Below are 13,859 nucleotides of genomic sequence, written 5' to 3' on the forward strand. Positions count from 1 at the left end.
CAGGCCACAGGGTATCTATTTTAGAATGGAGATCGTGAGAAGCTCCTTCACCCCGTGGAGAGTGAAAGACAGATGGTGGAAAAGACCAAGTCATTGAACATGTTCCAGGAGGAGGTAGATGCAAACTTTAGTTCTAAACAGATCAAGGGATTTGGTGAGAAGGTAGGAACAGGGTACTAAGTGGATGATCTACCGTGAACACAGTGAATGGTAGAGCAGAGACGAAGGACTGAATAGCCTTCTCCAGTTCTCTCTTCTGTGTTCAAAACAGGGAAAATTTAGTCATTTGCTTTAGCTCCCAGATCACCTCATCTGCAATCTCTTGTGTATGCTTTCAGCTGTGCAGTCTTGACCTGCTGCGCAGTGACATTGCATCAGCATTAACAGATGTGTAAGCATTAATCCAGACATTAACTTCCTAATTAAACTTCTTACTGTTGAGTTGAACACACTCCCTGAGCTGATGTGTGTGTGAGGATGGCAGCTGCTGTGGTTTAAAGGGGGAGGTTGACCAGCCACTCCTGTTCCACCAGTACCTGTTGGTGCTTTTTTAGGAGCTGCCTCATGGCTTTGGTGACATCTAACTGTGGAGTTACTGTTGAGTTTAGTGCTGAGCTCAGACAGTGCTAGAGAGGTTGGTGCAGACTTGGGAAATAACGAGAAAGTGAGTGGGGGGGGTTGAAATGCTGTAGTATATGAAAGCTGCTGCACATAACAGAGCAGCACAGCGGTTGACTTAGATAGGGGGACTTCTGATCCAGAGTCATGAGTTCAAATCCCACTGGGGAAGCTAGGAACGTAAATTAAGTACTCTGGAATTAAAAAGTTGGCACAAATGCAATTCCATAGCCTCCTCCACTGCCGTGATGTGGCCACACTTAGATTGGAGGAACAACACCTTACATTCCGTTTGGTAGCCTCCAACCTGATGGCATGAATATCGATTTCTCAAACTTCTGGTAATGGTGCCCCCCCCCCCCCTTCAGCATCTCCTTTTCCCTCTCTCACCTTATCTCCTTGCCTGCCCATCGCCTCCCTCTGGTGCTCCTCCCCCCTTTTCTTTCTTTCATGGTCTTCTGTCTCTTTCACCAATCAACTTCCAAGTTTTTTACTTCGTCCCTCCCACTCCAGGTTTCACCTATCATCTTGTGTTTCTCTCTCCCCCCCCACCCCCACCAACACCTTTTAAATCTACCCCTCAGCTTTTTTTCGCCAGGCCTGCCAAAGGGTCTCGGCCCAAAACGCCAACAATACTCTTTCCTGACCTGCTGAGTTCCTCCAGCATTTTGTGCGTGTTGCTGGGATTTCCAGCATCTGCAGATTTCCTCTTGTTTGTGATGTGATCATCAAGCTACCAGACTGTGAAAGTGCAGCAGGTTCACTAATATCCTACAGAGAAGAAAGTCTGCTGCCTTTAGCTGGCCAGGCCGATGTGTGACTCCAACCCACTCGGGTGGTTTCTTCCGAGCGGCCCTTTTCAGCTTTCATTGCAGGTCATTAAGTAACTAAGCAATAAGTCAATCAGTAACTTTGGATGTACAATAAATGGCAGCAACATCCACATTCAATGAACTAATAGCAAAAATATATTAACTTTATAGATACTCTGTGTGGCTTTATCTTCAGGATGGATTACCTATCCCGAAATGAGGTGTCCTGAACTAAGAGCAGAAAGGACCGGAGCAGGGAATGTCTATAACTCGAGCATTACGTCTTCCCCTTTGCTTTGAACAATGCTGCTTTACTTGCAGTGTGGAATTTATGTGTCCTTTGCCACAGTACCCACATCTCATATTGTAGATTAATTGCAAATTAAATGAAAAAAATTATGAAGAATGGAGTTATGCAATTATATAGGTGCTTTCTCAGTCTTAGGAAGTCTTGGAACGCTTGCTCGATTGTTGAGGAGGTTCAGCAGACTGAGCTGAAGTCATTGACTTCCATTTATCGGTCATGCCAGCCATGCACCTGCTGCTACCTGCAAGGTCATCAAAGAAAGAAAGTTCTAGGGCCAATTAGGTCTGAGCAATAAATGTGAGCATGGAAATGAGCACACTGAGTGAGGAGGAAGAAGCCCCACAGCTTTCCCGATGAACTGCTGAACCTGCTCTCTCTTTGTTCCGTGTATAAAAGTGTGAAGATGTGTGCCTTCGGTGAGCTTTCAGGAGAGTGATGTGTCACAGAGAATTAGGAGCTCTGGGTTTAATTTTAGCAAGTTATAACTCTGCATAATTATGTGAAGAGGCCTGGAGACACAAAGGAGCCACAAATTAATGTCAGGTCAGATTTACTACAAATTGCCTGACTCTGCTTCCGACTCAATAATGTCTATCACTTGGGCTGCTGCAGCAGATTGTACAGTAGCCTGGTGGAAAACGCTTCAAAGGATGGTGCATGCAGAATAACCCTGAAGGGGAATTTGTTTGATTCTGTTCAGCATGAAACTTCAACAACACTTCAAATTAATCTCTCTGGAAATAACAGATCTCACACCTATACCTCTGTGTATATGTATATAAGTTAATCTTATGTATACACGGCCACACTCTGTAGTTACTTGTGTATTGTGCTTATAGGATTGCTTTTACATTTATATTTATCATTTTTATGCTTATTGTGTATTTTTTAATGCTGCATCGGATCCAGAGTAACAATTATTTTGTTCTCCTTTAAACTCATGCACTGACAATAAATAATCGTGAATCTTCAAGTGTGAACTCTTAGCATTTATTGATAGCAAAAGGATACATTCGGCTACCAGATTAATCCCACTTTCCAGAGGTCTGCAAATGCTTCCTTTGCTTTGGATGAACAGAAGACATGCTATCTTATTCATCTAATACCTTTTCCAACTCTTTGTAGCTGTTAATCTTCAGGCTGCTATTGGACTAAAATATAAAATAGACAATAGAAATGCTTCACATGAGAATTCATAATATCATAGATTATGGATTAAGCAGTTTTCTGAAGTTTCCTTGCAATATAATGGTAACTAATCTTCAAAAGGACTTGAGAGTCAGGGGTCCTACAGTTACAGAAACAAGTCCTTCAGCCTAACTTGTTCATGCCAACCAAGGTGTCTTCCTGAGCTAATCCTATTTGCCTGCATTTGGCCCATATCCATTTAATTTTTACTAGTCCATGAATCTGTACAAGCATATTGTAAATATTGTAATTGTAACTAACTTTATCTCTTCCTCTGGCAGCTAATTTCATATACACACTCCCCTGTGTTTGAAAAACTCATCTCTCAGGTCCCTTTTAAATCTTTACCCTCTCATTCTAACTTTATTGGCTTTTAATCACGGAGAGACAAGATATTACAGAAATAGAAGACTTTTTTTTTGGATCAGAAGAGTAAATAACCCTCTAATCTCAGTGAAGAATGATTTGCCTAATCTCAATTTATCCAGACATATTACACTCAACAAAAAGCATTTTCTTAAATGTAACTTTGAAAAAATCAGCTACAAAATCAGATTAACAGGAAGTATTTTTTTTTCTGCTGTGCAGAGTCTCCATGGCCACAGCATCTTCCCAAGTGCTCATTCCGGAAATAAACCTTACTGATACTTTTGACACATTTGCATTGGACTTCTCCAGGGAGAAGAAGATGCTGGAAAACCTTGATTACCTCACAGGTAAGGGAGGATTTTGGTCTCGTAGCAGTGATTCTCATCCTCTGGAATTCAGTTTAGAAGTGCTCTATCCATTCTTCTTTTCCCATTGACGGAAATTGTGCTTGCAACAAGTGAAATGTATCCTTTCCAAGTTTCCTCACCCACAGTCGGTTGAGGGTTAAACCAAATTAGGAAATTACACTGCTGCTTATTTCATTGATTATGATAACCTGGTCTCCAGGACACTTTTTACTAACAGTAATTCTCGTTCATAGCTGCTTCGTAGATACTGATCACCTTCCCATGTCTTTAGGAAGAGAGATACATGAAATACCTTCAATTTGTTGTCTTTTGGAGGAACACCTCCAGATCCTTGATGTTATGGAATGAACATATCAGTGCCATCCATGAAATTGGACTATTGCACTATCGTTTTTGATGATATATCACAAGACCTAAGAGCAGAATTAGGCCATTCAGCCCATCGAGTCTTCTCTGCCATTCCATCATGACTGGATTAGTACCTCTCGCAACTCCATTTTCCTGCCTTGTCCCCGTAACCTTTGGCACCCTGACTGATCTATCAGCTTCACTGTAAATATACCCAATGGCTTGGCCTCCACAGCAGTCTGTGGCAGTTGTTAGGCTGGGACTGTATGGTAACCTATCTTACATGTCCCCGGTAGGAACATTAAGCATCTTGTTGAGCTGGTAAAAATCTTGAGGTGATTTGTATTTAGATTTAAGCTGTCCACAACTAGATTTAGATTTAAGCTGTCCACAACTAGATTTAGCTCAGTATAACTCCATTCATCCAGCTTAAAGCCCTCAAAAAGATCTCAGACTTTCCCATGAGTCATGAGTCTCAGTCAATCCTAACCATCACTGGAAGCAGTGCTGGGATCATGTGGATAGAGTGATCAGGCCATATCATTCAGTTTCCATTCATTACTACCGTATTTTACTTTGCCATTATTCAGGACCAAACATGAGAAACTTACTGCATCTCCAGCACCAAGAAGGACAAGGGCAGCTGGTAAACGCAGCACCTGAAGGACCCCACCAAGTCACACACCTTGCTGCCTTTGAAATACATCATTGTTCAGGCAGTGGCTCAAAGGCAATTTAAGGTGCGCAATTGACATTGGCCTTGCAAGGAGTGTCCAGATCTTGAAAAGAAAAGAAAATACATTAGTAAGCAGAGAACCAGAATCTGTGTAGTGAAGGTACTTCCACAGTGCCGCTGGGTACCTCGCTCCAGCCGTTACAGAAAGTGATGTGCCTGTTAGTGGGGGCGACTTGGGAGGGCACTGGAAAGTGCTGCTGTTTCTATGTACTTGCTTCCCTTGTCCTTCACTACACTTTCCTTACCATGCCAGTAGGAGACCCATTTCCAAGACTGGCAAGCGCTAGTTCAAGCTGAGAGAGAGATATATATATGAAACATCTGAGAAACTCAGGGAAATAGAGTTCTTTGAACCTTCTGAGGTCATCCTCTGATCTGGCACCTAACTCTGTGAAAAGAGTTCTGTGATTCATAGTCTGGGATAGTCTGACAGGATGTCTACATGATATATAGTACATAGGATCAGAATTCAGCCATTCAGCCCATTGAGTCTGGTCTGCCATTCCATCATGACTGATTTATTATCCCTCTCAACCCTGTTCTCCTGCCTTCTGCTTGTAACCTTTGATGCCTTTACTGAAAACCTATCAACCTCTGCTTTAAATATAACCAATGACTTGGCCTCTACTGTCATTTGTGACAACGAATTCTGAGTCCATGCTCTCTGGTCCGAGATCACTCCACCCCACCCCACCCCAGCAATAGGAAACATCCTCTCCACATCCACTATATCAAGACCTTCCAATATTTGATACAGTTCAAAGAAGTATCCCCATAATTCTTCTAAACTCCAGTAGTAAGGGCCCAGAGCCACCAAACGCTCCTTATATGTTAATCCTTCCATTCTCAGATCAGTCTCATGACTTCCTCTGGACCTTCTGCAATGCCAGAACATCCTTTCTGAGATAAGATGCCCAAAAACTGCTCATAATATTCCAAGTGTGGTCTGACCAATGTCTTACAAAACCTCAGCGCTGCATCCTTGCTTTTATATTCTAGTCCTCTCAAAATGAATGCTAACATTGAATTTGCCTTCCTTAAGCCTGCAACCTGCATTAACCTTTAGAGAGTCCTGAACGAGGACCCCAAAGACTATTTACAACTTTGATTTCTGAATTTCTCCCTGTTTAGAAAATAGTCTATGCCTTTATTCCTTCTACCGAAGCGCATGGCCATACCCTTCTTGACACTGTATTCCATCTGTCATTTCTTTGCCCATTCTCCTAATCTGTTTAACTCCTTCTGCAGACCACCTGTTTCCTCAGCACTACCTGCTCCTCCACCCCTGTCTTCATATCATCCACAAACTTGGCTATAACTCCGTCAATTCTGTCAACCAACTCATTGACATATAAAATGAAAAGAAGCGTTTTCAACACCGATCCCTGTGGAATCCCACTAGTCATAAGTAGCAAAGCAGAAAAGGCCTCACTGAGGCTGCACTCAGAGCCCATAGGCTGCACAGCCTCTCACAGCCATTCTGGCCTCAATTATAGAGTTCCGTAGGTAATGAGAAATGAGTGGATCAGCCACTATCTTTGGAAAGTCAGTCTTGCTTCCAGGGTAGTTTGCACCATGAAGAGGGCAGGCAGGCCCACTGTGCCTTCAGCAATGTTGTGAAGGTGGTGGTGAACTATTGGAGAATAGGTGACACAGCTGGGAGAGAAGAGGTATGGCAGTCTGTAGCGAGGGAGGGGGAGTCAGGAGATATCCTGTATCCTCAGAAGGCTCTCCCAACACACAGGGCAAAGTCAGTGTCAGGAGATCAGTGTCAGGGTCAAACACCCGAGGACCCAACCAAATGACACCAGTGCTGTCATATATGGCAACGTCGGCCAATCTCAGCAAGTCATTAGTCCCAAACACAGTACAAGGCAATCAATCCCATCAGTCACTCTCTGATAAACTCTGTCAATCCAGACTCGTTGCAAATGTTCAGTACTCATTCACACACCCATCACCACTCCTATCCCATAGTGCAAACACACTCCTGACTACTCAGTTGTGACCCGGGCCAATCACATCCTTCACATGACACTGCCTGTCAGATTCCTCTCTCCGGTGACTGGGAGAGCCAGTGGGGAATCAGCAGAGTGCCAGCATGGCCTTACTCCAGTGAAGGAGTAAGATTTCATGTGCTTTACATGAGATTACAGAATCAGTGGCTGGAAGGAAGGGGACCTGTGAAAATGACAGGATGCCTGCCTGCCTAGTCTTGCTCACTTCCACTAGACTAGTCTCATTCATAAGCTCCTTCTGGTGTAAGCAAGTGCCTTTTCTCTTCTGTCTCCCGCCCTCAACCGTTTCTCTTTTCAGGTGGTCAAGGCTGCTGTTCAGGAGCTGGGCCGCAGCCTTGCCCAGGACTTTACACAGGGCTTGGAGACTGTGCTCACCACAATGTAAACCATCGCACACTAACAGATCCCTTCATCAGTTAGTGTCTGATGAACGATGTTCATCAAAATAACGTCAGCAGCCATCCAAAATGCAGTGGAAGGTCAGGTGATATTCATGCAAAGACATTCAGTTGGCTGAATGGCTGCAAATTGCGTTGTGCATAGGAGCTAACCGGGTTTTAACAACCTGTCCTCTAGTATTGCTGATGTGCCCTGCTAGGGGTTTGGCTGTGACCCCATGGAGGATGATTCTGCTATTCACTGTCAGGATGACAGTGTATGTGAAATCTTCGTACCAGCCGTCAAGCCCTTCCCTGTCAGCCATCAGTGCTCATGCTGAGTCCTAAACAAAGCCTTCCACATCCACGGTTGCCCAAGGTCCATTTCGTTCAGATGACACTGACTTTACATCAGTGAGCATACTACGAAGCTATGAGGACAGTGATAGTCGCACTGAAGAAAAGTACCACGAGTATGCACAAGGCCAGTTGTTTGACAATACAGGGTATTTAATATGGCTCACCTTCTGGGAAGATGATTTCAAAGGTTCAAGTGTCAAAGTACATTTTTTGTCATGGTATGTATGCAACCTTGAGATCCATCTTCCCACAGACAGCCACGAAACAAAGGAAGAAAAACCGTTCAAAGAGGAACATGAAAGCCACCAAGGTGCAAGGAAAAACAAATCGCGCAAACAACAAAAAACACAATATAAAACACCAATCCACAAATCATCGAACCAGTCCAGGCAGATTCAGTTCAGTTCAATCTAGCTCTGTATCGGTTGCTAACCTCAGGCCTCAGCGCCAGTCCGCCCCGATGAAGATCTCACAAAATAGCAGCAAGAAAGAAGCAACCAGAAACACATCATAAAGTGAATCACAGAGTCCAATCCACAAACTGTATCGATTAAACCTTGTCCAAGACCCTGGACTCTGAGAGAATTGAGTGACAGAGGCAGAGAGAGAGAGACAAGAGAGAGACCATTCAAATGGAGGGATAACATTTTCCCCAGGTTTTGTTTTCGCAATGGAAACAAACTGTTTAAGTAGGGCCCCTTTAAATAGCACAGTTGGAGATAAGGATGTCCTTAGTGCTGCTAAATATTGGATTCTCCATGTTTGTACACATAGGATTTTCTGCATTGGTTACCTTGAAAAATTTCACAAATTATCATGTAGGCTTATTGGCTTCACAATCTGCATACTTGGAGCCAGTCTCAGCGTTTCACATTCGAATGCACTTCACCTCGTGCCTTGATGACCCACATGGTTAATGTCTGAGACTGAATGCAAGGGTGCACATTAAACAGCAAATCATCAGTTGCAAAATTCAAACGACAGCTGCATTCCACGTGCAACAATATATTAAGTGATGCCGTGGCATGTTCAGTTCAGCCACTATTTTCAGGGAATTTTAGAGTAAGTTTATCCTGAATTATTCCTGTTTGCACATTTAATTACTGCTGACAGCAATTTATACTCTGAGTGATCGCTAGGACTGAGGGTTGGGTGGATGGTAACAGATATTTCAGCAGCCAAATGAATAATGAAGCACTTAGCTAATTTTGCCTTTGCAGCGCCAAATCCACCGGCAATCCGAGAGGAGCTGTGCACCGCATCGCATGACACCATCACGGTTCACTGGACCTCCGATGATGAATTCAGTGTGGTCTCCTATGAACTGCAGTACACCATTTTCACTGGACTTGCCAATGTAGTTAGTAAGTCCACAGTTGCTGTTGGTGTTAGTATTTTATTATTCCAGAGTACGGGAGAAATGCGGTCGTATTTATGTCCTGCAAGGGTGGCATGATGATTAGTTCTACTGCTTCATAGCTTCCGGGTTCTGGGTTCGACTCTGGCCCCTGGAGTTGTCCATTTGGACTTTGCACGTTTACCTGGTGATCATGTAAGTCTCTTGTCACATCCAAGAGACAAGATGGCAGGTTAATTGGCCACGGATAAGTTGCTCCAAATGTAAGTGGGAAACTGTGGGAAGGTGTGAGAGAGAGTGAATTGCAGAGCCACAGGGGATTAAGGAGAGAGGGAATGGGACTAATGGGATTGCTCTTCTGGGAGCCAGCATGACCTGATGGGCCCAATGGCTTCCCTCTTCCCCCAGTGGGTCCCCATCCTCCCAAATTGCCCTGGGGTCTTTCTGAATCAAAAATGAATCTTGCTGGACAATGATGCAAACAGCCTCTGGAGAAAAATCAGTAGGGGGCTTAACCAGTTACTAGCCCTCAACCATCAGGCTCTTGAATAAAAGGGGATAACCACACTCACTAGCACCACAAACAATGATCTCACTTTAAGGACTCTTTATCTTGTCATCCCATGTTCTCATCATTTATTGCCATTTTATTTATATTTGCATTGGATGGGTGTTAAATATTCCACAGTCGATGAGCCAAGTTCCCCTGTTACCATAGCATTGTTTATGTTAGTCTTGGTGATTTAATGCCTCGAATGAATGACAACATTTTCAACCGCATGTCACTCAATTATCAACTCTGAAGGAGGAGAACTCAAATCTTGGACTTGCACTTGGGAGCGGTTCCTGCTGAGCCATGCAAGCACCCAATCGATCCTAATAATCCCACAGTGCTGCTTGAGAATCCGAGTTTTCTCAGGCTCACAGATGGAATGATTTTGAGTCAGCTTTGCTCTTTAGCAATTACTAAATTCCTGTTTACCATCTCTTGAGCCACATTGTGTTTATTCTATCTGTGCAGTTCATTAAAGTTGTCTTTGATACAAATGCACAAGACTCATACAGATCTCCTATGGGTTCTGGTGCAGGTTTGTGCAGCTCGGCAGACAGCTGGATGATTGTTCCAAACATCAAGCAGAACCATTACACAGTGCACGGTCTACAGAGTGGCACCAAGTACATCTTCGTGGTCAAGGCCATTAACCAAGCTGGCAGCCAAAACAGTGAACCCTCCAGACTAAAGACAAACAGTAAGTTATGAGAAAGAGAGCACGCGCTCAACAGGTCAGGCAGCAGCTGTGGAGAGAGAAATGGGGTAAACCTTTTTCTGTTCATCTGAAATCAGGCATGTTTTAAGTTGTAGAGAAGTGGGGAGAGGGGTGGGGGAGTGATGAGAACCAAATTGTATGAGAGGGTGGGGACTGAGGGAAAATGCATGATCCAGGCAGTAATAGTGCTGCCAAAGTGCTGTTAATCCTTCAGCACTACAAGCATGACATAGAGTTGAAGGCTTATTAATCACAGTCTTGAGGAGATGCAAGCTGAAGATAAATGAGCAGAGAGGAGAGGGAGAGAGAAAAAACAAGATTGTTGGAGCTGTAGGGATGTATGTACTGTGCAACATAGAACACTATAGTTGCTGTTGAAATCAATGAGTTGAGTTTGCCTTTGAAAGTTTTACAGTGACAGAATTCACTCGGGATGTTACTCTTGCACTTCAATTTGCTGGGAACACTTGCATTATGTCTGCATTTCCGCGATACAAGAAACCTCCATTCCCCAAGCTGTAACCCCTGTGTCAGCAATGTGAAGCCTGAAATTTGATCCGTTCTTCTGCTGAAAGCTGATGAAGTCACCACATGTTCATGGCGAAATGAGTACGTGTGGAGTGACGGAAGGAGGACGAACAGATCTACAAATGGAATTAACTCAAGCTTGAACTGTTTTCTTTAAATCTGAAATGGGACTTGGGTGAGGGATGAGTTCAACATCCTGTCCCAGCACCTTGGGAACTGCATTCAGATTGTTACTTCTCATCCCTGATAAAAAGATACAAAAACCTGATTAGAATGTGTACATTCCCAAATGGAGTGTTTAAAATAATGAGAGGCAAAGATAGAATAAACAGCCTTTCTTTCTCCCCCAGGGTGGAAATATCAAATATTAGGGGGCAAAGCTTTAAGGTGAGAGGAGAAGGTTAAACAGGGATCTATGAGGCAAGTTTTGTTACACAGAGTGTGGTGGGTGGCTGGGATATGCTGCCAAGGGAAGTGATGGAATCAGGTATGATGGCATCATTGAAGAGGCATCTGGGCAGACATGTGAGTGCGTGCAGGTCCACATCTCCCTATCCCCTGCCTGTTCCTATGTCTGAACAATTAGGAGCAAGGGCATCGTGGACGTTAAAAGCTTGAAGGGTTTTTCTTTCTGTGTTGTACTGTTCTACCTTCTACGTTCTTTGTCAACTTTTCAATTGGAAAGTTGAGCTGTCATTCATTTCCAGCAGAAACCTGGAGCAGAAAAAAAAACTGCTGTAGGAACTCTGTAGGGCGAAAAACATCTGTCGGGGCAAAGGGGTAATTGGGTGTTTCAGGTTGAAATCCTGCATCAGGACTGAGAGTGTAGAGAGAAGATGGGCCTAACTCCGATTATTTTCCATCTACAGTCTCTGTCCTAACACAGGGTCTCGACCTGAAACATTGACTATCCTCCCTTCACCTTTACAGATGTTGCTTGACCCGCTAAGTTCTTCCAGATCGTAGCACCACAGTCCCTCCTGTGCCATCAGTAGTAGGCAATGCCTGATTCATGGGTAGGAGCAGTATTTTAATCAGCAAGAGGATGAAATTCCACCCCTAACACTGAATCCACCTTACCTGGGCTTCTGTTTGTCCTGAATTCAGCTGGCCACCAGTCTAGCAAAGAAATAATGGCACAGCGTGCTTCAACTGAACCTTCAGCTGCAATGCTCAACAAATGGTCAATGCGTTCACTGGAGATTGACGTGCTTGTTTAAAGAATCCATGACTTCACACAGTTTGTATCCAGTATGTACGAAAGAGTGATTGATAAGTTCGTGGCCTAAGGTAGAAGGAGTCAATTTTAGAAAACCTAGCACATTTATTTTTCCTACATTTACACACTTAGTTCAGCGATCGTGGAGCATACGGATCAATTCTTTGTAGAAGTCGGCGTCTTGGACCTCCAGAAGTGGACCACAGCAGGGGTGATTGATAGGTTCATGGCCTAAGGTAGAAGGAGATGAGGAGAAACTTCAAACTTTACGCATTTTCACTCAAAGAGTTGAACTGCATGTGCATGTAACGAGCGGTATAACTCATCTCCTTCTACCTTAGGCCAGGAGTTTATCAATCACCCCTGCTGTGGACCACCTGGATGTCCCAAGACACTTTTGTTACTTGCGTGTGCAGCTCAACTCTTTGAGTGATAATGCAGAAAGTTTGAAGTTAATAACTCATCTCTTTCTACCTTAGGCCACGAACTTATCAATCACCCCTGCTGTGGACCACTTGTACAAAGAAGGGATCCGTATGCTCCACGACCACTGGACTAAGTGTGTACATGTAGGAGGGGACTATGTTGAAAAATAAATGTGCTAGGTTTTGTAAAATTGACTCCTTCTACTTTAAGCCACAAACTTATCAATCACCCCTCATGTGTCCTATAACCATAGCAACCCAAAAGAACAAGAAAAGATTTGCTTAATAGTATAACCAACATAAAAAAGGCCCATCATCCACACAGTCCTCCTCTGCACACTGTTATGACATACTATGATCTTTATAACAAAGCAACCATTATTTTGATCCATTGCAGTACAACAATGGCAAATTCTGGAAATATAAAACAAAAACAGAAAATAATGGTCGTGCTCAGCAAGTTGGGCAGTATTCATAGGGAGAGCTACAGAGTGGATGTTTCAAATCAGATGAAGGTTCAACTACTTCTCTCTCCAGGGATGCTGCCCGACCTGTTGAGTTCGTCCAGAATCTTGATCTATATGAGGAACTGCTTATATTTAATTTTAACTGTTAATCGTTCAGCACTATAAGCATGACACAGTGGAGCAGCGGGTGGTGTCGCTGTCTCAGGCTCCAGCAATCTGCATTCAAACCCGGCCCCCAGGAAAGTTCATGTGGAATTTGCACATTCTTCCTGTGGCCACACGGGTTTCCCTGGGGTGTTCCGGTTTCCTCCTACATCCCAGAAAAATGCAGATCGGTGGGGAAATGGGATCACTGCAATAGACCTAATGGATCAAATGGCCTCCTGTGTAATTAGGGAGAAGACATACCTGTAAGAACTGCCAATGCACCTTAAGACTGTCATTACATTCTATTTGATTGTAATTGGTCGGTATTTTAACCAATCTTACCTAACAAAAACCTTAAGAGTTAAAATATTTAAATTTGCAGCCTTTTTCTTTGAAATGGTTTGGCTCTATTTGTTAATATTGTAGCTCCTTGTACAGGATTTCCTCATAGAGGAAATAACTGAGGAGCAGGGATGTGTGATGTGCAACATATGGGGGAACATTATGTCTTCACTGGTGGTTTTGTCGGCACGCCAAGAAATAGAAACAGATGTCTTCATAGATCTAAGGTGCACATGTGCTCTTTGACGTTGTTGCCTCATTTATTTATTTATTATTTAGAGATACGGTGCGGAATAGGCCCTACTGGCCCTTTGAGCTGCATGCTCAGCAACCACCAACAACGCCCCATTTAACACTAACCTAATCATCGGACAATTTACAATCTTTGGACTGTGGAAGGAAACTGGAGAGCTCAGCGAATACTCACACATTCCACAGGGAGAATGTACAATCTCCTTACTGAGGACACAGGGATTGAACTCCGAGCTGAGCTGTATTAGCGTCGCACTAACCGCTACGCAGCCGTGGCTTTGGAGGAAGCCACTGAAAAGAGGATGAAGGTGAAGCTAAGGGAGATAAAATGGATGACACACAGTCTAGGGGTT

The 13,859-nt window shown here is 43.7% G+C and overlaps 1 protein-coding gene across 5 annotated transcripts in view; it reads left to right on the forward strand.

Annotated features, from left to right (window-relative positions):
• LOC140199144 (E3 ubiquitin-protein ligase Midline-1) overlaps positions 1 to 13,859 on the forward strand; it is a 406,538-nt gene that overhangs the window by 371,887 nt on the left and 20,792 nt on the right. For 3 of the 5 annotated variants that reach the window (XM_072260743.1, XM_072260742.1, XM_072260741.1), the window contains exons 6-8: positions 3,514 to 3,641; positions 8,722 to 8,865; positions 9,947 to 10,108. In XM_072260743.1, the coding sequence (XP_072116844.1) occupies positions 3,514 to 3,641; positions 8,722 to 8,865; positions 9,947 to 10,108 (434 nt within the window). The remainder of the gene's footprint in view (positions 1 to 3,513; positions 3,642 to 8,721; positions 8,866 to 9,946; positions 10,109 to 13,859) is intronic. The other 2 variants (XM_072260744.1, XM_072260746.1) reach the window with 2 other exon arrangements.

This window comes from Mobula birostris, chromosome 6 (assembly GCF_030028105.1).
Source record: "Mobula birostris isolate sMobBir1 chromosome 6, sMobBir1.hap1, whole genome shotgun sequence".
NCBI classification, from domain to species: domain Eukaryota; kingdom Metazoa; phylum Chordata; class Chondrichthyes; order Myliobatiformes; family Myliobatidae; genus Mobula; species Mobula birostris.